The sequence below is a fragment of the Myotis myotis genome, unplaced genomic scaffold (genome assembly GCF_014108235.1).
Source record: "Myotis myotis isolate mMyoMyo1 unplaced genomic scaffold, mMyoMyo1.p scaffold_m19_p_6, whole genome shotgun sequence".
In the NCBI taxonomy this organism is placed as follows: Eukaryota; Metazoa; Chordata; class Mammalia; order Chiroptera; family Vespertilionidae; genus Myotis; species Myotis myotis.
In genome coordinates this window covers 100,165,826-100,190,763 of record NW_023416368.1, presented here as the reverse complement: position 1 = coordinate 100,190,763, position 24,938 = coordinate 100,165,826, and the positions used below count along the sequence as shown (strand labels likewise).

The window sequence follows — 24,938 nt, the reverse complement described above, 5'->3', positions numbered from 1 at the left end:
GCCGTCAGATCTTACTCCGCTGGGCGCACCTCCGTGGGAAACCTCCCACCCCTACACGTGGATGTTACATGGCTTTTTCACTCATCGGGGAGAATGGGAATTTTTGAAAAATGCCACATGTCAGTGCAGCTGGCTTGTGAGTTCTGTTGTCCCGACTCACTTATACTGAAGTGCGGTTCAAGCATGACTCGCCTCAATAAATAGTAGCAAAAACAAACAAGCAAACAAACAAAAAAGGCTCTAGAGCAGTGGTTCTCCACCTTCTGGCCCTTTAAATACAGTTCCTCATGTTGTGACCCAATCATAAAATTATTTTCGTTGCTACTTCATAACTGTAATGCTGCTACTGTTATGAATCGTAATGTAAATATCTGATAGGCAGGATGGTCTTAGGGACCCCTGTGAAAGGGTCGTTTGACCACGAAAGGGGTCGCGACCCACAGGTTGAGAACCGCTGCTCTAGAGAATTCGAAGGACAGTTCCTTCTCAAGCCTTGTGTTCGAGAGCGGAAGACGAGGCTGGATGTAGTGGACTGTCCAGGCTCGACACCTTCCTGTACACGACCCCTCAAGTATTTCCAGAAACTGGAAAAAACACCCCAAGCACTTGTGCTGGAATCAAGCAGCGGGTTTCTGGATGTGGACGCTATATCATCTCGGCACGGGGTCTGTGGTTTCCTGCGGCTGCCGCTTCGGCCGATGGCCTGGTTTTCCAGGTGCTTCTAGTGGCCCCGCCACCACGGGTCCCACCCCCCAGAGGGTCCAGGGGTCCCCGCAGAAGCCTCAGCAGATGCGTGAGCGGAAGACTCTAAAGTCGCTTAACCGTCAGCCCTCGGCACGCCGCCGTGCAGCCGAGTGCGATGCCAAGTTACCGTGCAGCGGGGACGCCTTTGCTTTGCACTTTAATTGGCGTGAGAAGCCGGGGTTATGCTTTTCATTAACAGCCACTCGAATCCACAGGAAAGGAAACCACACATTTAACCGCAAACCCCAGGTCTCCGAGCTGCCTCTGGGCGCACACGGGGCGCAGCCAGTGGTGCCACTCACGCCAGGACTCCCCCACGGTCTCGCCGCCCCCACGAAGGCGGCGCCCCGTTCTCCGCACCTCGAGGAAGGAAAAGTGGCAAGCTTATCATTTTATTCAGGTCGAAGCACTCACGTGGTTCCCACAAGGATCTACACCTCCTCGGTCCTGCCTTTGGGTCTCTGAGGCCAGGAGTGAGGGCCGGAGTGAGGGCCGGCTGAACGGCCTGCAGGCTGGGCCCCCGAAAAACCCTCAGAGCCGACCTGTACCAGCGGACACTTTCCCCGGGGAACGTGTGTTCCCGTCAAATACAACCTCGCACCAGCGGGGGGTTGCCGGGATCACGGAGCCGCCCCGTGCTCCCCATGGCATGTGCTGGGGTCTCAGGGAGTGGCGCACCATCCGCCTGCCAGTCTGTGCCGCGGGCACGGCGGTGTGTGGGCCGTGCCACCTGGCCTCGCAGACCCCACGGGATCTCAGCCGTCAGAGCCTTTTCCTCTGCCCGGGCCCAGGCGTCACACGGCGGCGGGGCAGGTGACGGGGCAGCTGGCGGACGCGAGCCACTGTCACAGGCAGCGACACCCTGCCCGGCTCTCCCTGCGTCCACGCTCCTCGGGCTACTGGTCACCTTTCTTTTCTGAGGAGAAACCTGTGAAAACAGCAGAAAGACGTTTCAGATTGAAAATAAACAGCCCACCTCTCTCCTGGCTGAGGGTTAGCGTAAACCTCTGGGCTGGTAAAGCAGAAATGGTCTCTTGGTGAGCTGCCCACAGGTGCCTGCCGAGACCCCCCGAGGCAGGAGGTGGCAGGTGCTGCTCTCGGCGCTGGCAGGTGCCCGCCCTCTGGGAGGCCCCGTGCGGCCAGGGGCAGCCGTGCCCGAGAGGAACGCTCCGTCCCTTCTCCTGTGGGCGGGCAAGGCATGTGTTATGACACTGCGTCATACGTGCTGCTGGTAGGGTCAGTATTTAACCAGAGAGAGACAGCTTGCCAGGTAAACGCCTTTTAAAATATGGCCCTGAGTACCGGCCGTCAAAGCCACAGAAGATAATGATAGGGGGGACTTATAATCTGAATTAATCTGAAAGTAATCATAATATTTTAAATCTCAGAACACATATACTTATGTGAATAGGGGGTTACGTTTTTCTAAAGTTTCCTTTTCAAGGCCTGTTCGAAGCGATTGAGGAGGTGACTCAGCTGTGAATCCAGCAAACAGAACCGATAAGCATTGTCAGGCCAACCCACCAGGAATCAAAACATCATCTCATCCACATCATCTCATCCACATCATCTCATCCACATCATCTCATCCACATCATCTCATCCACATCATCTCATTGCCTGATGCCTGAGGATGATAGTTGACATCCTCAGACCCCAGGCCTGCACGTAGCTGCATTCCTCACCCAGCCCCTTCCCCTTTATAATCCTGTCTCCTGCACCTGCTTTGAGATAGGATCTGATGCCTGTAAGCGCCCTGTCTTCTTGGTTGGCTGGCCTTCTCAGCAAACGCCTTATCTGGGTCAACCCTGCCTTCCTTATTGGACACAGCGACCGACAGGCACCCCGAGCCCAACGGGGGTTTCCGGTTACAAGACCTCAGTGGGAGCCACAAGAAGACAGAGTCCAAGTGGCCCACTCGTGGCGGCAGGAAAAAAATGCGATTGATGCCAAGAATTGAGGTGCTTGCCTTATTCAGTGACAACCTAGAATGTGCTAGGGCCGTGGTGGTCAAACTGCGGCTCACGAGCCACATGCGGCTCTTTGGCCCCTAGAGTGTGGCTCTTCCACAAAATACCCGGATCGCTAAGGGCGAACACGTCAGACCCAGCTCAGCCCCCCACGTGAGGGGGTGGGGAGGCGCAGAGGGGACTGGCAGGCGGCAGGCCCACGCGGACCTTCTCGTGTCGCCAAGGACGAAACAAACAGCTCAAGGTCACAGTGTTCCAGGAATGTGGACGTCATTGTACGTCCCATTCTGAGAGCAGATGAAACAAGACTAAAATGTTCTTTGTCAAATCACATGTTTCTAAGCAGAAGCATTAACAGCTGTGGACATCAACGTATAAAAACCCCATCAGGCACAGAGAGAGAGCCTGATGCGTCTTAAATGCCTTGAAAACTTCCATCGAAATCTTCAGTTTCTGAAAGAAGGGTTGATTCTCAGTGCGTCCCCGGAGCACAGCCTCGGACAGTGACGGAGAGAAAGGGGAGATGAGTGACCCCGAGGCTGTCCGAGGCGGCCCAGCACCCCTGACCCAGCCGTGGCCACGGAGCCTCCGCTGCGTCCCCACTTTTAGGGGACCCGCCCACGCTGCACCTCCCCTCGCTGTGCAAGCTGCCGCCCTCTAGAATACGATCCTGGTCCTCACACGCAGACCCCCAAACCCTCTGCCCAGGGGGCCCCCGGCCTGCTTCCAGGCCTCGTCACTCTGACGTACTAGTATGTGCCACGCACCTGACCGTGCACAGGGCCGGGCCTCCCCTGGGAGGCGGTCAGCGGCCGTGAGCAGCACAGAGCACACGCAAGTGTCCGCGGGAAGAGGAGATCACCGAGGGTTGTTACACGGTTCCCAAGGGTCGGCCCCGCTCTCATAGTCATAGCTCTCATTTGATAAACTTCTAATGCAGCAACGGGCACGTCTTCAGGGCCCTGTGGGCTGTGACTCCAGCGCAGGTGTGGGGTTGGCACAGGTGGGATTTCACCCCAGGCCGGAGTCTTCCTATGGGGACTCGGCGTGCTGCTCACAGTCCTAAGCTTCAGTTCCCTCCTTTGTAGGTGGTCTCACAGTAAAAACTACTTTACAGCATCTTGTGAAGATTAAAACAGTGCTTTAAAGATACTCAGGTTAACGTGTAATAGAGGCTTGTTTTTTGAAAAAAAATTTATCTCTGTAGCAACTCACACAGCATGTTTACATGTCACAAAACTCATTCTATTTCTTCCCAAGTAGACAAAAATCAGTAGGTTTCCTATACCAGCTGTAAAATCCTATTTTTTCATGTTTTATTCTGGTTCATCTCAGCTCGTTTCCATTTTATATCGTGATTAGCTCCTGTGACACTGGTCCAGGAAGAATCTAATAGTGACATAGAGATGGCCTGATGATATTACTGCATTTTCTTCTGAGTAATTACAGTTTCTAGCGATTACACTGTAACTCGGGAAGAAAATATCGCTAATATTCATTCCAGACCAATCCAAAATGGAAAATCATAATTTTGGGGTGACAACTCAGCTATTAAACTCTGCTACCGGATTTCAACATCGCAGACGTCCCCAGCGGTGACGGTGGGAGACAGCAGCCTTTCCAATAGAAGCTCTCACTGGGGCGCACTCGGCACCTCTGAGAACTAGCGGCGGTGTTTGTAGTGGAAGCAGAGGAGGAAGAAAGCTGCCGTTTTCCTGTTCCCCCTTTCCTCTCTGTGAGGGTCCAAGCCCAGGCCTCTGTCATGCCCGTGCAGCTGTGCACAGCTGGCCAGGTGTGCACGCCACAGCTCCAGGGGCTCCGTTCCCGACGGCCAGGGGCAGCCCTGGGACAGGTGAGGGTCACAGCCTGGCAGCTGCACGGGTGACCCTGGCTCCCTGCTCTCCCCCCGCCCCACCGTGGGCTCCTTGTCCTGAAAACCCGCGTTCTGTGGCCCCAGGCGCGAGCTCAGTGAGCTCAGCTTCCAGCGCGGCCTGACGCTGGGTGGGTTCAGCCTCCGCTCTCCCGGGTGGAGTCACGCCTCTGGCAGCGAAGCACCCAGGGCCCGGGGTGTGTGTCCTCAGAGACTTACACGCGTGCACCGCGGACTTCAGCCTGTGTGCGGAGGGAAGTGGGACCGTGATGCTAACTAACTGGGCCAGGCCGGCCTGGCGGACACGGCCCACTCCTGGGTGGCCGCGTGAGAAACACGCTGGAGAAAGGGGAGCAGGTTCCGGGAAGGCGGAGAAGAGGGGGAACCAGAGGAAAACGAGATGAAAGAGTCTTCCCAGGTGTGGGCACGCTCCGAGACTTCCTAGTCTCCCCAGCAGCTCGGAGGTGGGCGTGTGGCGCGCCCGGCCAGGAAGGGGTCTGCCATCGCCATCGGGGAACACATGTGAGCCACGGTTCCCTCTGTCCGTGTGCCAGTGACATTGGGAACATCTGTGGGGCGAGCCCCCCCCCCCCCCCGGCTGAGGGGGGAGCATCTGCCTTTGGAGGGGAATCACAGAGCTCGTTGCGGCTGCACCCGCTCCAAGTCTGCCTGTTGGCCCAGATGGGACCCTGGCTCTGAGGCTGGAGCGGAGCGGCAGCCAGAACCGGCCCACGCGCTTCCTGGTGGGAACCTCTGTTCTTCTGCAGGACGGCAGGCCTGCCCAGGTGCGCGGAGCATAGCTGTGTGCGCAACACAACCTTATAGCGCGTCATCCACACAAACCTACGCAAGTGAGCATCCCCCGGAGGCCCCATTAGGACGCAAACATGACAGAACGTGCGGAGCAGCTGTGGCCTTACCGTGTGCTGCGTGCTGCGCGTCTGGGGGCAGCCGGCCCGGAGCACCCCGCTGGCGGTCTGGCTGTGTGGACAGGAAGCCTGGTTAGAGCGTGTGGGTCACACGCGCAGAGGGGCGCGTGCAGAGGGTGACGAGGCTGCACAAGGTAGCTTCTACCTGACCCGCTGGCGGTCCCGCTCATCTCTGAGGCTCCCTCAGCACCTGGGCCCCCTCCCGCCCCCCCCCCCGACCCCCACAGTCCACCCGTGGAAGGCCAGATGTGACTGCCCTGGGGTTGTGGCACATTTTCTTTTTCCAAGACAGATGTGTTCAGATGTGTCTGGCTGTCTGCCGAAGTATAAACACTTCTGTAAAACTTACTATAGCCCATAAATTAAACAAAGCCATTTCCTATCAACAAATAACAAAAGAAAAGTTCTTTTTAGAACTTCACACAGGAGGCAGCAGGAAGACCAGAGAGAAAAATGACAAGTTTGGTGTTTTCCGGTGGATCCAGGGGGAACGCTGAGCTGTGGAGGGAGGACCGGGCCCTGGGGGCTCAGGGTGGGGGGCAGGACAGCTGGGCGCCCCCACTGTTCCCGAGAACCCGCCCACGTGCCCAGGTGTGTCAGGCTGGAGAGGCCAGAGTGCAGACCTGGATTTCTCTCCAGGGACGTGTCCCGAGTTCCCGCCAGCTCAGAGCAGCTAAGTGCTGAGCATCAGGGAGCACGTCACACGAACTGCCTTCCTTAATCGGCCTGTGGTCGGCCGGGTTCAAGATGAGCTCCCAGCCCAGTGTTTTTCACCGCTCCGCACGGCAACCCGAGCCAGACCTGCCCGCGAGGCAGCTTGTCTCTGCTCCATGTGCCAGCCTGCGTCCTGCCCAGGCCCCGCGTACACGCCTGTCCTGCCCTAGTTCCGTCACCTCTCGGAGAGACCTTGGGGGGCTTGCTCCGACCCAGAGCCACGGGGAGCTTGGCAGGGCAGCCCGGCCACTGGAGGTAGCCCCAAACTCAGTCCCTGACAAGACACCAGAAAGCTGCGCTCAGCACAGCCTGCCCCCACCCCCGCCCAGCACCCCCTCGGACACCTCGGCCCTTGGCTCCCTTCCTGCACACAAAGCTGGGGCGGAAATGGATCGCCTCTGGTTTCGTCGGCTCGTTTATGTCGAGCTGCCTCGGTGATGCACTGGGTCAGGGGATGAGCCTCAGCCTCACAGGCCAGCGGAGGTGCCCAACGCGGGCGAACGCGCTGTCATTGCACCAACGCGCTCGCACCTGCTTCCACTCAGGCTCGGAAACGAGCACGGAGCAGCCTCTTAAAACGAATTCCGGGTCTTGGCGAATCCTGCCGCCACGCCAAAATTCTGTTTGCACAAGCGCTGCTAGGAAATGCAGGCGGGACACACGGCGTGGCGTCTTTCCCAAATGCAGGCCTTAGGGGGGTAATTTCACATGATCGGCCGCCTTCTCTGTTGTCGTCGACGGGGAAAGTTTGACGAGCTCTTATGACAGGAGGACTTCTCCCTCCTGTGCATGAGTGAAGGTGTGAAGAAAACAGCCATTTTTACTTCCAGATAAACCTGGATGATTCTTTGGTTTTACAGTCAACCGACCCCAGAAATAGTCTTCCAAATCCTTAACCTGTGGGAGCTAACATCTAAGTAAATGTCTATTTCTTTATCGTTGCCGCCATATTAATTTACTTCTGCCTTCTCTGAAAAGTATTTAAGGAATCGTAGCTGCATTTGAAGATTCCCACGCTTGTGAAAGGGCTTGAGTCACATTCAGATGCTGAAGTATGGGCCTCAGAGGGCCCCGCTCTCTGTGGGTGCTCCGCTGGGGAAACCCAGCTAAGCCTCAGACTCTTTGCAAAATTAGAAGCACCATTAATAGTAAAAGCAGCGGGAGAGGGGAGTGGTTGGACCAAATGCAAAACACGGAAAAATGCATCTTTTGTCTCCCTGTGTGAAGACAGTCTGTGCGGGCAGGATGGAGGGCGTAGGGGAGGGCGGTGGAATCTGGGACTAGAGGCAGGGAGGGTGCTGGGCTGACATGCAGGCAGGCTGTCCAGGCATCCGTCTGGGTGGACACAGCGTGGAGAGCCACGGAAGTGGGTCGCTTTTTCTTGGCCCCTTTAAGAATATCCTTTCAATTGGAAAATGTCAAAAACTATTTTGCCCAGATGTAGCGCTGTCCACAGTAGTTCAACCTAAGTTGACAATGGAAAAGGCCGTCTCTTGAACTGATTTTTGCTTTATTCCTTTTGCTTTTCTTTGTACATGTGGACGGAAGGGGCCACAGGCTGACCTGACAAGCTCAGGGGAGGCCTGCATGGCAGTCTCGCAAACTCGGAGACCTAAAGTCACCACAAAGGATGGTCTGAAATTAAACTTTAACTAAAAGCAGTGATGGTGGGCAGTTACGTCCTAGGCCGGTATCTTCACTGACAAGGTCAACCTTTACCTTAACTGAGCCTGTCTGTCTTTTTGCATTTATGATAACATACCCTTGAAGTGTCTGGGTAACTTGTAACTTCCCTTTTTCTGGAGCCCCTGGGGCACAACCAAATGTGCTGGGCGCCAGGACAGATGCCACAAATTCCTTCATCATCATGTTAATTGTTCCTGCACCCACCTAAGTGTGTGTCCATCATTTTACTTTTATCCAATCCCAGGGGTTTCCCTGCTTTGCTTTATCCCACATCCTTAATCTATCACCAATGGATTTCATGTAACCCACTTATGCCCCTCCTTTGATTGCAAATGTATAAATACAAATGTAACCCGCCATTCTCCGGAGCATTATCTCAATGTGTTGAGGTTCTGCTTCCCAGCATATGTCAACAGTTTGGCTCAAATAAACTCACAAAAATTCCTTACAGCCCTAACTGGTTTGGCTCAGTGGATAGAGCGTCGGCCTGCAGACTGAAGGGTCCCAGGTTCGATTCCGGTCAAGGGCATGTACCTGGGTTGCGGGCACATCCCCAGTAGGAGGTGTGCAGAGGCAGCTGATCGATGTTTCTCTCTCATCGATGTTTCTAACTCTCTATCCTTCTCCCTTCCTCTCTGTAAAAAATCAATAAAATGTATCTTAAAAAAAAAATTCCTTACAGGTTTCAATGTGTTTTTTATTTTCCGTTAACATCCATAAAAATGTCTTCTTGGTAGAATCAGGTCTGGCATTGAAAACGACCCATCTAACATGCCGTGTGTTTGTTCAAGGGATCGGAGCTCAATGGGGCACCTTGCAGCGAATGTTTGTGTCTCTGTGGCAAGTCAGTGACAGTGTGTGTGGCCCCTGTCACTCTGCAGATTGGGGGCGGAGCTAAGACGCCACATTCCAGAGACGGGCTGATTTCAGGGCAGCAGAACGCTGGGCCAGCCCGCAGGCCGGGAGCGGCTTACTCACCAGGAGCCTCGGCAGGTCCGGCACAGCCCCGGGGCCGGCGGGGGCGCCCGCGTCCGGCAGGTGGAGACCCAGGCTGCAGCGACAGGCCGGGATGCGCATCTGAGGAGACAAGGCCGTCGGTCACTGGAGTGGGTGCAGCGGGGCCTCACCCTGACACCTGCTTTTACAGTCACATGGTTTGGTTTCAGTTTTTCGTTTTTTTAATTTATTGGTTTTAGAGAGAGAGGAAGGGAGAGAGAGGAAGAGAAACATTGATGTGAGAGCCAAACGTTGATCAACTGCCTTCTGTACACCCCGAACCCGGGACTGAGCCCGCAGCCCGGGCATGTGCCCTGACCAGGAATCCAACCTGCTACCTGTTGGTGCTCAGGACAACACCCAACCAATGAGCCACACTGGCCAGGTAGTCTTTTTTATTTTTTTTAATTGATCTTAGAGAGGGAGGAAGGAAGAGAAAGAGAAAGATCAATGTGAGAGAGAAACTTGGATCTGTTGCCTCCTGTATGAGACCCGGCCGGGGATTGAACCCACAACTTGGGTATGTGCCCTGAGCAGGAATCAAACCCGTGACCCTCTGGTGCACAGGACGATGCTCGACAGCGGAGCCACACGGGCCAGGGTTAGCCTGACTCTGTCACAGCAGGAGGAGGTCGGACCCCGGACCGACACAGATGAGCTCACAGCCGACTTACTTAAGGTGAAGTTGCTATTTTTCTAATTTTGAAGAAATTAGCAAGACTTGAGAGGTAGCTAGCGTTAACTTCACGGAGTTGTCTTCACAGAAGGGCCGCGCATTGCGCTCTAGGGAGTTCTCTTACCTGAGGCGACACCCTTGGGCTCAGCTAGTCAGAGAGGAAGCAGTAGAGGACTACGGCAGCCGTGGGGGACAGGACAGTGTGGGGGCCGAGAGGGGGCCCTATTCCCCCAAAGAGGTGGACATCTCAGTGGTAGTTTCCCACCGTAAACTGTCAGCAACTGCAGGGCCACAGGGAGGGGCTTGCCCAGCGGCCGTGGTCTGCACAGGACTCCTTGTGAGAACACACGGGCTCGGGCTTCGTCACGTGTGGCAGAGCATGTGTTTCTCATGTGTGCAGGGCTGGGGGTCCCTGACGCTCTCTCCGCGGCCCTCGGCCACAGTGAGCACAGGTCTGCCGGGCCCCGTGGGGACATGGAGGCCCTGAGACTGGCCTCGGGGAGCTGCCTCCCGGGGAGCGCAGGGGCTAGGGGGATGGGGGAGCGCAGGGGCGGGGGGGGGGAGACGGGGGGGGGCGCTGAGAGGCTTGGGGAGTTCAGTGGGCGGCCACGCACCTGTTCCAACTGCCGTTCCAGCCTTTCTTGCTCCAGCCGGCATGCTTTTACCTGTGGACAAAGCACAGGCACCTGCCTGTCAGAAAGGGTCCGATGGCTCCTCCTGACGCTGCTAGGGACCAGCTCTCGGGGACGCCCGGGGGCTGCGGGGCCCACGGAGCGGAGGCGCCGGGGAGACCAGGCGGGCGTCGGGCTTTCCGGACACGCCTGGGCTCCGTCCCGGAAATCCCGCCTGAGGGCTGGGGACGTGGGCCGTTCACGCTGTTATTGCAGTGTGTTCGGGGCCCTTACAGTTCTCAGCGTGAGGGGGTACATTTCCGTCTGGATGGAGGAGCGGGGAGGCGCAGATGTGGGTGTGGACACAGAACAGCTTCTGGTACTCACTGGACGGAACTGGGGCGGCCACAGTGTCCGGTCCCACAGGGGCCCGGGCACGTCCTGAACAGTGTCAGATAGTTCGTAGTGCGTTTTCCTTTCTTAAGCCAGAATTGTGTCCCCTGCATTTTCTCCATTCACATTAGCGTTTACCCATCATGGTGGCTTCCTGAGTCTGCTTTTAATATAGCGGATCACGCTTCACTTTAGCAGCTCACATTAACAGACCCTATTCCAACGAGTTGGCTCACATCACCGGCTTCCCAAATACTCCAGTCACAGTGACCCTGGGGCCCCCAGAGGGACCGCCTCGGTCCCACCAGACAGACACGTCAATGACACTTAGCAACGGGCCTGTTTTTGGAAGATGGGGACATTCCACTCGGCCCTTCACAGAACGTGACAAGGACTTGGACACAACGTCACTGCCCCGGGGAGTTTCAGGTTGGAGTTGGGAGTCCTGGATAGGCCAGCTCCCAGGCGACCAAAATAAATATCAGGAGGAAAAGATCAAAAGAATTAGAAGTCAGAAAAGAACGTTGGCATCCAGCTGCTGGGGAATCCTCGCTACACTTAACGCTAAAAGAAATACCCAGTTATTCCCAATTTCTCACAAGATGGTTTAAGAATCGTTTCATCCCCGGTGCTGACCTCTCAGAAAAATTCAGCGTCAAATACCAGAAGCCCCAGAGCCTCGCGTTCTGCCTTAAGGGAGAGGGTAAACGGGCAGCACAGACATGCGGGCCAAGGCCCTTCGCCCTGACGTGTACCTCGGACTTCAGCTGGTTCAGCTGGGATTGCGACGTCCGGTGCATTTGCTGCAGCTGCTCTTTCTCCTGGTTGAGTCTCTCTCGGTCCGACCTCTCCCTTCTGAAGTCTTCCTCATAGATCTGCACCTGGGAGACAGTCGCCGCGGTTACCGCGCTTCCTTTCTCCTCAGGGCGGGGCTCGGGGGTGTCCGTCTGCGTGTTCCTTCTCCCTCCCGCGACCGTCTCCTCGCGGCGGGGCTACACCTAGCACGCAGGGCTGTCGTGACTGCGATTCTATCTTTCTCTCTGCATAGAATGGCTGGCCCTTCTCCACTTTCTCCTGAATCCATGGGTTCAGAAGTAGAGTCATAACATGGATATTTTGAAAAGCATTGTCCTCGGTCATTATTTGCTGCCTATTGGATGGCTGTGGTGACCTCTTCCCGCAGTAAGTGTGACCGTTTAGAGAAGCCACCTTCCCCGGCTCAGGGCTCAGACGTGTGGCACCTGCGTGCAGTTCTGAGAGAAGTTTGCTAACAACCACTGAGACACTAAGTGTTGACATGCTGTGTGCGAACAGAAGTGACAAGGTGAGCACAGCCTGGAGACGGAAGTCTCATATGTGGGGAATCAAAGCATGATCGTCCCCAGGTTTCCACAGGCGATTGTGGAGGTAAATTACAGAAAAGGAAACGTAGCAATATTTCAGTGGAACAGCTCTCCCGAGATGCTCCAAATATTCCAGAAAAGTAAGCAAACCAAAGAGAAAAGCGGACTTAATTGCTGCTGTTTTTCATTGGCTCGGTGCTGACTAATGGCTGGACGGCTAGTACGTGGAGCTAAGGAAACAGCAAACGAAGCTTCGGGAATGAGGCAAAGGGATTCCTCCAAGACCATGACTTAAATTGCAACGCATATGGGAACCTGGTCGTTAGAACTTTGTCTGTTAGCACTCATGCACATTATACCTTCATCCCCAACAGGCAATGAGTTTTACCTGGTGGTCCGTCAAGTTTAAGTCTGTAAGACTACAAAATGTAACCGACGAGAGAGGAAGAAGCTAAACATCTCATGTTGACTCCCGTGTAGGTGTACATATTAATGTTTAAGGCTCGGCAGCCATGAGTGGGGCTAGGTGAGTGGGGAGGAGGCGGGCCTGTGTGAGGGCGGAGGAGCAGGTCTAGCCCCTTGGTGAGGTGATCAGTGTGGAGTATTATTCCCTTTAAAACCACCCTCGTTGTTCAAAAGCCCGGAAGCCAAAAGCTGCAAAACCACAGCCCAGTTGTTCCCATTGTCTGAGACGAGACGGCCCGAGATCCGGTTCATGCTGTTTGCAGAATAAAGCAGGCCTCCCTGAAGCTCACAGCATCGCGCCAGGAGGGTCGTGGTGTGACCTGGGACAAGCCTCTGAACCCATCCGACTCGGTCCTTCTGCTAACAGCCTGAGGTGCCGTGTTCTGGATTCTGCCCAGAAGCTTCGAAATGAGCTGATTCTCTCTGACACACTGAATAGCAGACTCTCACAGGTGCCCGAGGGCGCCGGACCTCCGGCCCAGCCTCTCCACGTGCTCACGCCCCTGCAGCCCCTCACCTGCTGTTTGAGCACCTCCATCTCTGTCCTCATGTCCTCGTGCCCGCACCCCGCCTCAGGCCCCCCCAGACGGGCCTCGGGAAGCGGAGAGCACTCGACCTTCAGGGCCTCCTGAAGAGCCTGTGTTGCAAGACAAGCACATCGTTGACCTGAGAGGCACATGGTCTGCATTTCTGTGACAGTTACCGTGATCGTCTCCCCGGCACCCAAAGGCAGCGTTCCCTCTTGGATGCCGCTCTCATGACTGAATGACTTCGGGTTTCCTGGCCTGGGCACTTCTGTCTTTTCTCCATGATGATGCTTGTTAGTCAACCCTCATTGCTATTCTGAAGGCTTTGCTGTGGCAGCCCCTCCACCTCGCCCGCTGCGAAAGGACAGCATATCTATGCTCCTTCTCTAGCCTCTCTTTCTCTAGACCAGCGGTTCTCAACCTGTGGGTCGCGACCCCTCTGGCGGTCGAACGACCCTTTCCCAGGGGTCGCCTAAGACCATCCTGCATATCAGATACTTACATGACGGTTCATCACAGTAGCAACATTACAGTTATGAAGTAGCAACGAAAATAATTTTATGGTTGGGTCACAACATGAGGAACTGTATTTAAAGGGCCAGAAGGTGGAGAACCACTGCTCTAGTGTCTCTGCTTCAGTCAAATAACGATCAGAATTGAGGGACAGCTTCCCCCGAAGGCAGCAGACGTGCCCGCCCCTGGGCGCTGCCTCCAGAGATCCTGGGTCAGCAGGTCGGGGCTGGGGCCTGAGACCCTGCCCCCCCAGAGCTGATGCTGCTGGGCCGGATGCCAGTTTTTTCCCTTCCTGAAAAAACACAGAGGGATGAGCCCCCGTGGCTCTGGAAGTGCCCCTTCCTGTTTGCATGGAGACTTGGACAACAAGCAGGTCACCGCCCATTGTGCGCTCTGTTAATGACACGGGCCCATGTTAACTCCCAACTTTACAGCGGCGGTCGCCAACTTTCAGACCTCATGGACCACCAGTGGCCCGCGAACCACCGGTTGGCGACCGCCGCTTTAAACGACACCCCTGGTCACAGTTAACCGCGGCAGGAAGCACAGTCTGCAATCCAGGCATTTTCAGGGCCAACCACCAATCCTGTTCAGGAAGAAAATGTCTATGATTTTGGTCCATTTCTAGTATTTTGAGAGATGCGTGTCTCAACTTAACTGTGTACTGCAAGGGCTCCCGGTCCACATATGACATGGCCCTTGAAAAGTCAACAGCAAAGCATTTCATTGATCCTTTCCCCCCGAAAATTAAGCTCTTACCCCATAAAACACACACGCACACACACACACACACACACACACACACGCACGCACCCCCTCCCTCATCAGCCTCACGCCAGAGTCCTGACGAGGGTGCTGAGAGCAGCCTGCTTCCTGTGGTTGACCCTCAAGCAGGCGGCTGCTCCCAGCACCAGCTTGCTCTGTGGCTCTGCCAACTAAACACCGTCCTGCCTCTCCTCCAGATTTCCTCCTCATTGGTTTTCCATGAGGAGTCTCTGCAGGGACACGAATGCCCAAAGCCTCATGGCCAGCCCGGGAGGAGAGATGTGCAATGTCACAGAGACGCCCCTGTGCCCCGGCCCGGGGGCCCCTGCAGCGCGGGCCATGTGGGCCTCGCCAGGAGGGCCCCTCACACAGCCCGGCCCGCCTGGTACCTTGTTAAGACGTTTTATTTCACATTCATAATGTTCCCGCCTCCTGCTCATGGCAGCATTGTTCTCCTTCAACAGCTTGTTTTCTTTCTTCAACGCGAGTAATTCTTCGCTCTGGCTCTGCTTTTCCTTCTGAAGGGAAGAGCGAGAAAACCAAGTCAGCGCTGTTCCGATGACCGACGGACCGGCAGGCAGACGCGGACTCCCCACAGCCAGGCCCCGGACTCTCAGGGCGTCCATCCCACTGGATCCTGCTCCCTGGTGGAGGGCGGGCTAGCATCAAAGAAACCCTTCTCTTATCCTTCATGCTGGGAAGCTGTGTGCTCTCAGACAAGACATCAGAGTCCCTGATCTCACTTGGCGACGGGCCCGCGAATGAGCAAGTTCCCGCTCCCAGGCCTAAGCGATCATCATCAGCCTGTCGCCTGATCTCTGCACAGCTCAGCTGTCTCCACTTGCCAAGGGCAGAAGTAACGCCTTCTTCCCAGGTGAGCTGGGAATGCCAGATGAGATAAGGAGGGTGAGGGACTTCCCAAATGTTACATTTTTCTGATTTCAAAAATAATACCTATTTGGCTCGGCCAGTGTGGCTCAGGGGTTGAGCGTTGACCTATGAACCAGGAGGTCACGGTTCGATTCCCGGTCAGGGCACATGCCCGGGTTGTGGGCTTGATCCCCCAGTGTGGGGTGTGCAGGAGGCAGTTGATCAATGAGTCTCTCTCATCATTGATGTTTCTCTCTCTCTCCCTCTCTCTCTCTCTCTCTCTCTCTCTCTCCCCCTCTCCTCTCCTCTCTCTCTCCCTCTCCCTTCCTCTCTCTGAAACCAGTAAAAATATATTTAAAAAATAATACCTATTTGTAAAGCTCTCTGTAAACTGAAAAACAGCTGTACCAATACAAGGTATTGTCATATTATTGTTAAATATGAGTTAAAAAAAAAAGGAAGAAAGAAAAAGCTAAATTTTTTTGAGGCTGAAATGCCCCAGAAAGATGCCCCCAGCTCCGTGGTTCAGGGTCCACCTGCCCATTTGTGGACAGAGGACGTGGCCTTGTCCTTCCTCTGGGTCCTGAGAAGAGTCCGTCTGTGGCCCTGTGACTTGCATCACTGTCCTCCCTCACACTCTCACACTTTCCCTGCCCCATGTCCTCAGCCCCCCCCACCCCCCCGGGCTGGGTCACCAGGCCACACCCACCTCCTCTCTCTGCTGCGGCTCCTGGGCCAGGTCCGCGGGCCCAGCGCTGGCCCTGGGGCTCGCTGGCCGTCCCTTCTCCAGGCTGCTGAGGAATCGCTCTGTGGCCTCCAGCTTCGTCTGCAGCTCTGCAAGCTGGGGAGGTCGGCACAGAGGGTTACAGACCCCCCTCTTGCCCCCACTGGAGCCCACACCCCCGGGCCTTCTCAGCTAGCAAATAAGGGACAACCAGGCCCCGCTCCTGGGGGTCCCACACAAGGTCCATCCCACGCCCTGACCAAGGCCGGGGCATTTGCATCCCCGACCAGAGCCCCAGCCTCCCTCCTGGCTCCAACCTCACCACCTCCCAGGGCACAGTTAGAGCTTAGATGGGACCTCTGGGCCTGGCCTTCCACCCCCAACTGTCCAGGAGTGGCCGGCGGGGCAGGGGTGTCTGCCTGGAGGAACGCTGCCCCGTCTAACCCACAGCCTGACCCGCACAGGCCACTGTAGCCCTGAGTGCGGACGGCAGTGAGGGGCCGCAGGACAGGTGCTCCCGGGCGGGAGGGCGAATGGCACCTCCCCAACCCTCTCCCGCTCCCACCAGCCACTCGGACGCAGCATAAACGTGCTCAGATCATGTCCTTCAGTGTGGCGGCCCCCACGCTTTCCCGGATTCAGGACCGCAGGGCGCCTGCCCGCCCGCACTGTGCTCTCGGGTCGGGTTCTGCACTCTAGTTACCAGGGGCTTCACTCTCTTCCTCGCTGTGCTGTGGGAGGATGTTAAACTCTACATTGACTTGGACCTCTTAAAAGATATTTTCTCCAAAAAAGTTCTTGACAGCAAAGCAAACACTGCTTGAGAAAGAACCTGTCGTCTCCCCTGGGGCCACTGTGTCCCTGTGCAGAGTCGCCATGGCGACCAGTGAGGGAATCGGAGAGCTGGCCTGGCGTGACACGGGTGCACCTGAGACTGACCTCACCCACAGGTAAGCTGCGTGTCTGTGGCCCTGGTCCTGTCACCCGGGCCAGGTGCCCCATGCGCCCCAATACAAGTGCGTGAGAACTCCCGCGATGGCTCCAGAGGGGATGTGAGCCATTGCCAAGACCAGGCACGGACAGCGGGCATTCACCTCCAGGGCCCAGGGGCAGCCGTGCCCTCAGCATCCCTCCTTCAGCTGCTGGCTCCGCACCAGTCCCGCCCCTGGGATCCCAGCACCCCATTGGCTCCCCCAGTGATTGGCTGGAAGCAGATCCGGGACAGGCAGGCGCTTACCTTCCCGGCGTACAGCTCCTTCATGCTTCGGAACTGCTGGTCCCACTGCCGGTTCACCTCCAGGAGCTGCAACCGTGAACACGTGGTGAGTCAGCAAAGGGTCTGCCCGTGTGGACGTCTGGCCAGCAGGAAGTCCGTGTGAGGTTGCTGAGGTTTTGGAAACCCGGGGGAAGGCGGTGTTCTCGAAACGCTGTCGCCGTCGGCGTGTCTTGGCCAGTCCACCGACCGTGTTATTAGCACCGTTAGCGTGGCTTAGTTTCGTGAATTTTTATCTTTGTTTAATCCAACCGGAATCTGGTAAGAATGTCTAAGTATTGAGGGTTTTCTGTAAGATTCATTAAAATATGAAAGGTCTTTTTTTTCAAACCTTTCCCTATGTTTCTATGTGCTTATGTTGATTATTATAATGAAATCTTTCTCCCAGCTTTTTTAAAAGCAGAGTTTATACTAACAAATTCCAAACCCATTAACTGAGTATCATTTGCTTGCAATAATGGGCTTTTTAAAAATCCACACGTGATTTGTAATATGGATCAACAAATGGATACTATGACTTTTTTCAAGTATAGATTTTCGAGGAATAATAGTTTTGTCATAAGACAATATTTAGAAATAATTTACGTGGCAAGCAGTTTGAAAGTTTTTTTTTTAAAAAAATAACTATGTGCTACATAGAAGGAAGGAACAGACACTATGACCTGTGTTTTAAGTTTTCTTGTAACGGGAATGTGCAAATTCCCGATGCAGAGAAACTCTAGCAACCACCAGCAGACATCCATGCAGAAAACAGCCACATGGCTAAAAAGTAGCACGACTTTCTCCTGATTGCAAATCAAACTATCTAATCCAGAATGGCAGCTACGAGGTAATTCTTATGCTGGGAACACAGGTGGGCACTTCTTGTGAGAGTATACACCTGAACTCTTGGCATTTAGGGATCGGCCTTCTGTGCCATGGTAGCCATGGTAGCGTGCCTCGCTGTGGCTCGGATTTCCGGGGGGCTGGTATTTTATGCAGCACCACAGGGAGTAGAGGGCACGGAGGAGCAGCAGGAAGGATGTCATACACGGAACAGTTTAGGGGAGCAATTACAGAATTGACAACATACACGGTGCTACACTTGCTACTTTTTTCACCTCTTCCCCCCCACCCCCCCATTGAGAAGTGCCGGAGACCAATGCCAGCATAACAGCAGGGCTGCATCTGGGAATGGCTGATGGCATTTCCCCAAACCTGAAAAGGGATGATTGCTTGGCTGCCAGACAGCTCAGGGCTGTGGTCGGCAAACCACGGCTCTCGAGCCACATGTGGCTCTTCGGCCCCTTGAGTGTGGCTCTTCCACAAAATATCACGTGGGAGCAGGCACGTACAGTGCGATTGAAACTTCGTGCCCCATGCGCAGAAGTCGGTATTTTGTGGAAGAGCCACACTCAAGGGGTCAAAGAGCCGTATGTGGCTTGCGAGCCGCGGTTTGCCAAGCCGCAGTTTGCCGACCACTGGCTCAGGGCATCTTAATCGACATGTTATTGCCTCCTACTGGCCAAACACCTGAACAGCCGTAAGCTAATTCCCCCCATCTGACAATGGACTCTGTACGAAACCCTGACCCTTTGAAGTGTATATCTCTGCCTCACCTCAGGACAAGTTGTGTTAATAAAAAGCATGGGGTCCTGAGACGAGGAGACCTTAGACCTTAAGACCTTAGACTTTAGAACTTAGCTCCTTTAGCTAAGCTCCTCTGACCCCCAAATGCCTTTCAAAATTATGCTTCACCCCTGGACTATTTAACCTACGCACAGCCTTCTCCAGATTTCCTGAGCCCTTCTTGATGCTGGAACAAGAACCCCGGCAGAGAAGAATGAAGAGATTCAAACCTTCATTAAACTCAGAAATTCAGAACTCAAAAACACAGTACCCGTCACATTCCCGATGACACCTGAGAAGCAAACGTTCTTTATGGTACCACTCCTCAACCCCTGTCAGTCGGACCCCAGGTCACGAAATCGTAGCACCTAAGCCAGCTATAGTTAAAGCCTGGGACAGTGTGTCAGGTTGCAAGGACACAGGTACAGGGGATAAGCTCTAAGTTTAAAGAAAATTAAGATTATCATCCTGGGATTTATGACTGCCATTCATTTGTACTGAGAGAGCAAGTAGGAGATAAGTAGGTGACTAAGAAAAGCACTTGCTCTCACCCTAATGAAGTCCAGCCCCTAGGGCAGTGATGGCGAACCTATGGCACGCGAACTCATTTTTTTGGTTGATTTTTCTTTGTTAAATGGCATTTAAATATATAAAATAAATATCAAAAATATAAGTCTTTGTTTTACTATGGTTGCAAATATCAGAAAATTTCTACATGTGACACGGCACCAGAGTTAAGTTAGGATTTTTCAAAATGCTGACACGCCGAGCTCAAAAGGTTCGCCATCACTGCCCTAGCGGTAGTGACTGTGACCCCGTAACAAAATGAAAGGTGCATCCGGGTGATACACTCTCTGTGTTATTCTCAGCCCCAATCCACGGCGCATGTTGATTCAACTCACAGTTACCTCTTTTCTCTGTTTTTCCAGGCACCTTATCTTTCGTTCAAGAGGATTTGTCGAGCTCTTTCCTCTGGATGGGTCAGCACACTTGAAAAAAAAAAAAAGTGAAACAAAATAGACTATAAAAATAAACAGGAAAAATACTGTCCTTCACAAACTCCACGCATTTGGCAAACTCCCATGCCGCGACTTATACAACAATTCTATTCTAGCAGCAGCGATCCTCGCATCACAGTCCTTCAAGGGGCCTGTTGGTGCATACGCCTTACATCCACCTTGGAATCCTTATATAAATGAACATAAAATAATTCTCTAGCAAATTATAAAGCATCTATGGAATAGGCAATCAAGAAATTAGGATTTTATGACCTTGGACTTCAATTATTTTTTAAAAAATGCACTTAGAAACCTGACACGTCTCATGGATGCAGGCGGGCATTTACACGGGAACATTCCTGAACAAGCATGTTTGTAGGTGTGTCCGTGACCTGAAGGGCGGCCCTGGTGCAGGTCAGAGGTCTGAGGGAACCGGCGAGAAAAGAGACCAGCACAGATGGTTAAAGGGCAGAAAGTTGATTATAAAACAACAGGAAGTCAGCTACCTCAATGGCCATCATACAATACGTTATAGCGGCGGGGTGGGCGTAGAACGTGTGGGATAATGTCATTTTAACCAGCCCTTTGAATAGAGACACTACGTGACAAATTGTCAGGGTCGTTTGTTGTTGTTTGACCAGGGCTGGGAGTTTTCGTTTAAAGAAAGCGCAGCAGCTCTAGGAATGGCCTGCCCTCCGCCCCAGGGATGATGATGTAGGCACTCCCTCCGCAGTCTTGCTACTGGCTCAGCTCTGTGCAGTGATACATGCTTCGGCGATAGTCCCTAAATCTGCTGTTGGGTTTCAGGCTCAAGTTACCGTGGACCACAAAGCTGCTTAAAGATATTCAGGCGCGATTAAGAAACGCATTCAGAACACGTTGGCCTTCCGGAGACAGCCAGGAAATGCCCTTTCGCAATCGTCATGGGCTGTCAAGGGCTTCTTTCCTTAGCGATGATTTATGAACTGCCTTCCCACCTTCTCTGTTCACGCCTCCCTCGGCGCCTTAGGGTGGTGCCCTTTGCAGGTCTGTAGATGCTGCTCTTAACGTTCCTGCTTCTTCCCATTCAGACCCATGCACAACTCAAACCAGCCTTTACAAGCGACACTCTGGCCCTAGCCTGTTTGGCTCAGCAATTCGAGCATCGGCACGTAACTCGGTTGCAGGCTTGATCCCTGTCCCCAGTCAGGGCACATGGGGGCAGGGGGAGGAGGGTAAGCAATGAGATGATGTGTCTCTCTCACATCCATGTTTCTCTCTCTGTGTGCCCCCCCCTTCCACTCTCTCTACGATCAATGGGGGAGTGGGGTATCCTTGGGTGAGGATTAACAGAAAGAAGATTAAAAGTGACATTCCAACTGCAAGTGGCTCTGGCGGTGCCAGAGTGGCCCCAGAACCCAGGCGACAATTGTGCCGGGAGCTGCATTCAGGCTTTCCCTTTTGGGGGAAGACGTCCAGAGTAGATATTGGGCATCCTGGGAGGAACAGGCTGAGAGCCAGCCCTGTCCAGTGTGCCCTGAGCTCACAGAGCAGAGGGGCCACGGCCAATGCCAGGCCCAAGGCTCTCACGCAGCCACGGGTCACGTGAGAGCCAGCCACCCACAGGGCAGTGGGCACTGAGCCAGCATTTCTGGAACGGGGCCAGGGCAGCTCTACTTTCTTTCTAATGGGCTATTTTTAGAGCAGTTCAGGGTCATAGCACAGTTGAGTGGGAGGCGCAGAGATTCCCCGTGTTCCTGCTGCCCCCACACGCGTGTAGACTCCCCACCACTCCACCCGAGGGGCACCTGTTACACCAGTGAACCTGAACGGACACATCACCACCGCCAGGCCATGGTGTGCGTTAGCATTGTCCCCTCTTGGCGTTTCCCACGTTATGGGCTTGGACAGAGGCAGAGTGAGTGACAGGCGTATCACTGTGGCATCACAGTAGTTTCACTGCCCAGAACTCCTCTGTGTCCCACCTACTTATCCGCCTCTATTTTACACAAATCCCACAGGTCATCATGATTCATAGTAAAGTGCAAGATTCTCCCATGTCACACCATGTACAGAACGTGGTTCATGCTACTGTGCCAGGTTCTCCCATGTCACACCATGCCCCGAACATGGGTTCATACTAACACACCAGGTTCTCCCATATCACACCATGCCCAGGGACATGGGTTCATGCTAACGTTCAAGGTTCTCCCATGTCACACCATGCCCGTGAACATGGGTTCATACTAACGTTCAAGGTTCTCCCATGTCACACCATGCCCGTGAACATGGGTTCATGCTAACGTTCAAGGTTCTCCCATGTCACACCATGCCTGGGAACATGGGTACATGCTAACGTGCCAGGTTCTCCCATGTCACACCATGCCCCGAATATGGGTTCATGCTAACGTGCCAGGTTCTCCCATGTCACACCATGCCCCGAACATGGATTCATACTAACGTTCAAGGTTCTCCCATGTCACACCATGCCTGGGAACATGGTTCATGCTAACGTTCAAGGTTCTCCCATGTCACACCATGCCTGGGAACATGGTTCATGCTAACGTTCAAGGTTCTCCCATGTCACACCATGCCCCGAACATGGTTCATGCTAACATGCCAGGTTCTCCCATGTCACACCATGCCCGAAAACATGGTTCATGCTAACGTTCAAGTTTCTCCCATGTCACACCATGCCCCAAACATGGTTCGTGCTAACATGCCAGGTTCTCCCATGTCACACCATGTCCAGGAACATGGATTCATGCTAACGTTCCAGGTTCTCCCATGTCACACCATGCCCGGGAACATGTACGGGTCTCCTCTGTATCTGCGATATAGAAAAAGACTGGGATCAGCAAACATTTGTATGGCCCTGCCTTCTGGGAATCTGGGTTAACAGTAATCAGATGGTGTGCATTCTTTCCCCTCCACATATAATTTTCTCTGAAAAAATATGAAATATATGGATCCTTAATTTTTATTTTATAAATAAGAGTAATTGAAAAGCTAGATACAGTTCTGGGAAGGAGAGGGAGAGAAGGGAGGGAGGGGACAGAGGAAGAAATAGAGAAGGAGAGGAGGGAGGGGGAGAGAACAGGAACAGGGATGGCTTACAAGCATAAATTATCACCAGAAGCTTCTCTGGAGATTAGCCAACACTTTGCCATGGTTCCTATGTCTCAGGCATGTGTTCACATGAAGCAAATCCTATTAAACAACGTTTCAGGGATCTTTTCATTTACATTTGCTTTGCTATCCAGTTGCTAATGAAGGCATCTGATATTGCAAGAAGTGCAGATTTTTCGTCATTGGTCCTACTAAGGGCCCAGTTATGTAACAAGGATCCCCCATAAAACATAATCCATTCGGAGCATCGGGGTGTTTCCCTCTCACTTACCACAGTAACGAGACCACCCTGCGCCAGGCAGGTCTGGTGCTGCTCAGTTACATACCGAAGTGAGCAAATGAGTCTCACATAGTTTCCCATGATGTCTTGGTTATCTCTTTTAAAAAGCACATCAAGAAAGCACATTTGTTCGTTCATTCATTCATTCAAATAATATCTGTCGTAGTAACCAGTAACCAAACAAAGACAATGGTACTAATTCCAAATATATCCTATATAATAAAAGCCTAATATGCTAAGTGGCCCTTCGTCCGGTCAGCCGTTCAACCAATCAAATCGTAATGTGCTAATGATATGCTAAGGCCGCTCAACAGCTCGCTATGAAGTGCACTGACCACCAGGGAGCAGATGCTCCAACTGGTAGGTTAGCTTGCTGCTGGGGTCCGGCCAATATGGAATGAGCAGGATGGGATAGATATGTCCTGGAGTCCTCCCTTGGCCCCTCCCCATGTCCAGCCTGGCCCACAATTGGCCCCCAACACCCTGATCAGGGGCCGGACGGTCAGCCAACTGCCTGAAGCCCCTCCCCCCAGCTGGCCCTGCCCCTGATGGGACCCCATTGGGGCCGCTGGACCCCACCCATGCACAAATTCGTGCACCGGGCCTCTAGTATATTAATATTTTACTATGGTTACTCTATTGCAATAACACATTGTATTTCCAACCACATTAATATAATATCCTTTCTAAATTTTACATTGAATCAAGTTCTTCTAAATCAAGAGCCAAACATGAAGCACATCGACTTGGGAAGAAACGGATTTAATCTCTCACTGAGCGAAGGAAGAAATACAGCCCAGAGACGGCAAAGACAATGCGATGCCTCCCAGCTCTCGTGTCTTTACTGCATTGCATTGTTTAAAATGCAGAGCGGATCTTAGCTGAAGAGCAGCCTGGCTGTGTCCACTCTCGTTCATCTCTGCACCCTTAGAGACGCTGTAGGCTGGGGTGTGCCCACCTCCCCGAGCATGCTCTTACCTCCGCGGGCTCCGTGGCGCCTTCCACAGTGCTCATTCTCCGCGTGCCCTGCTCAGGGTGTGCCGGGGGGGCTGTCTGTCCTGGTGTCTTGGAGAACAGAAGGAAAAGAAGAAAGAAAATGGCTCTTGAGATGTCGTTTCAAGGGAGGCCAAGCATACAAAGTTTCAAAAAGCCCGCAGTGCGTGGAAAACAGGGACAGCGTCTCTTCCTTACAAGGGAACAGCGTGCCAGGACGCAAGCTGCACGGAATGGTTACAAGCCCAGCAACTGCGATTTTAACGTTTCCTCTCTTCCAAGCAGGGATTTCCCGGGATGTCTCAAGCCGGCAGGCTGTGACTCAGAGGCTAGGGGTGGATTAGCCGGCTGTGGTATGTAAATCGCCATTCTTCCTTTCCTGGCAGCGTCCTCCAGGGAGGGGAAGTCACTGCCATCACCTCCCTGCATTTCCCAGAGCCGGGAGGTGACCGCTGACTCCTTCCAGCTCACTCACCGTGTCCCTCAGGCCAGGCTTTCGGGCAGCGCCTCCTGAATGTGCGCTGAGCTGTGTGGGGCTTAGTGAGTCATCTGTTGTTCTTTAAGTTCTGCTAATTTTATGGAACTAAGAGAGAAAACCATTCAGTACAGAGGAGATTGGCATTGTGTGCACGGCTTCTCTCCTATGTTGGCAGAATGTTTAAAGGTGGCTCTCGGGTTCAAGGCTGCACTTTCCTAGGCAAAGTCCAGGTTTTCTCCATGGATTAGGAGAAATCGGACAGAGAACATCATCGGACACGAACTCTTTCCCAACCTCACATTTTCTCTCAGTTGGTGGGCTCTTGGCCTGTGCAAGGCATTGAGTGATGGAGCACTCATTCATTAGTGGGGCCAGGGGTTTGAGGGGTGGGTGCTGGGCGCTGT

At 53.7% G+C, this 24,938-nt stretch overlaps 1 protein-coding gene across 5 annotated transcripts; it reads right to left on the bottom strand.

The window, feature by feature from the left end:
- Positions 1 to 1,116: 1,116 nt before the first annotated feature.
- TNIP3 (TNFAIP3 interacting protein 3) lies at positions 1,117 to 24,522 on the bottom strand. Of its 5 annotated transcripts, XM_036314788.1 has the most exons (12): positions 24,255 to 24,521; positions 24,042 to 24,128; positions 19,586 to 19,666; positions 17,034 to 17,099; positions 15,782 to 15,913; positions 14,592 to 14,720; positions 12,915 to 13,034; positions 11,345 to 11,470; positions 10,200 to 10,250; positions 8,892 to 8,990; positions 5,505 to 5,565; positions 1,117 to 1,672 (listed from the first exon to the last, which is right to left on the bottom strand). In XM_036314788.1, the coding sequence occupies exons 2-12, from the start codon at positions 24,075 to 24,077 to the stop codon at positions 1,641 to 1,643; spliced, it is 933 nt and encodes a 310-aa protein (XP_036170681.1). In that variant the 5' UTR covers positions 24,078 to 24,128; positions 24,255 to 24,521; the 3' UTR covers positions 1,117 to 1,640. The 5 variants fall into 5 exon arrangements, with proteins under 5 accessions (XP_036170681.1, XP_036170680.1, XP_036170683.1 ...); XM_036314787.1 differs by having other exon boundaries at positions 24,042 to 24,521; XM_036314790.1 differs by having other exon boundaries at positions 17,034 to 17,358; positions 24,042 to 24,520.
- Positions 24,523 to 24,938: the final 416 nt, after the last annotated feature.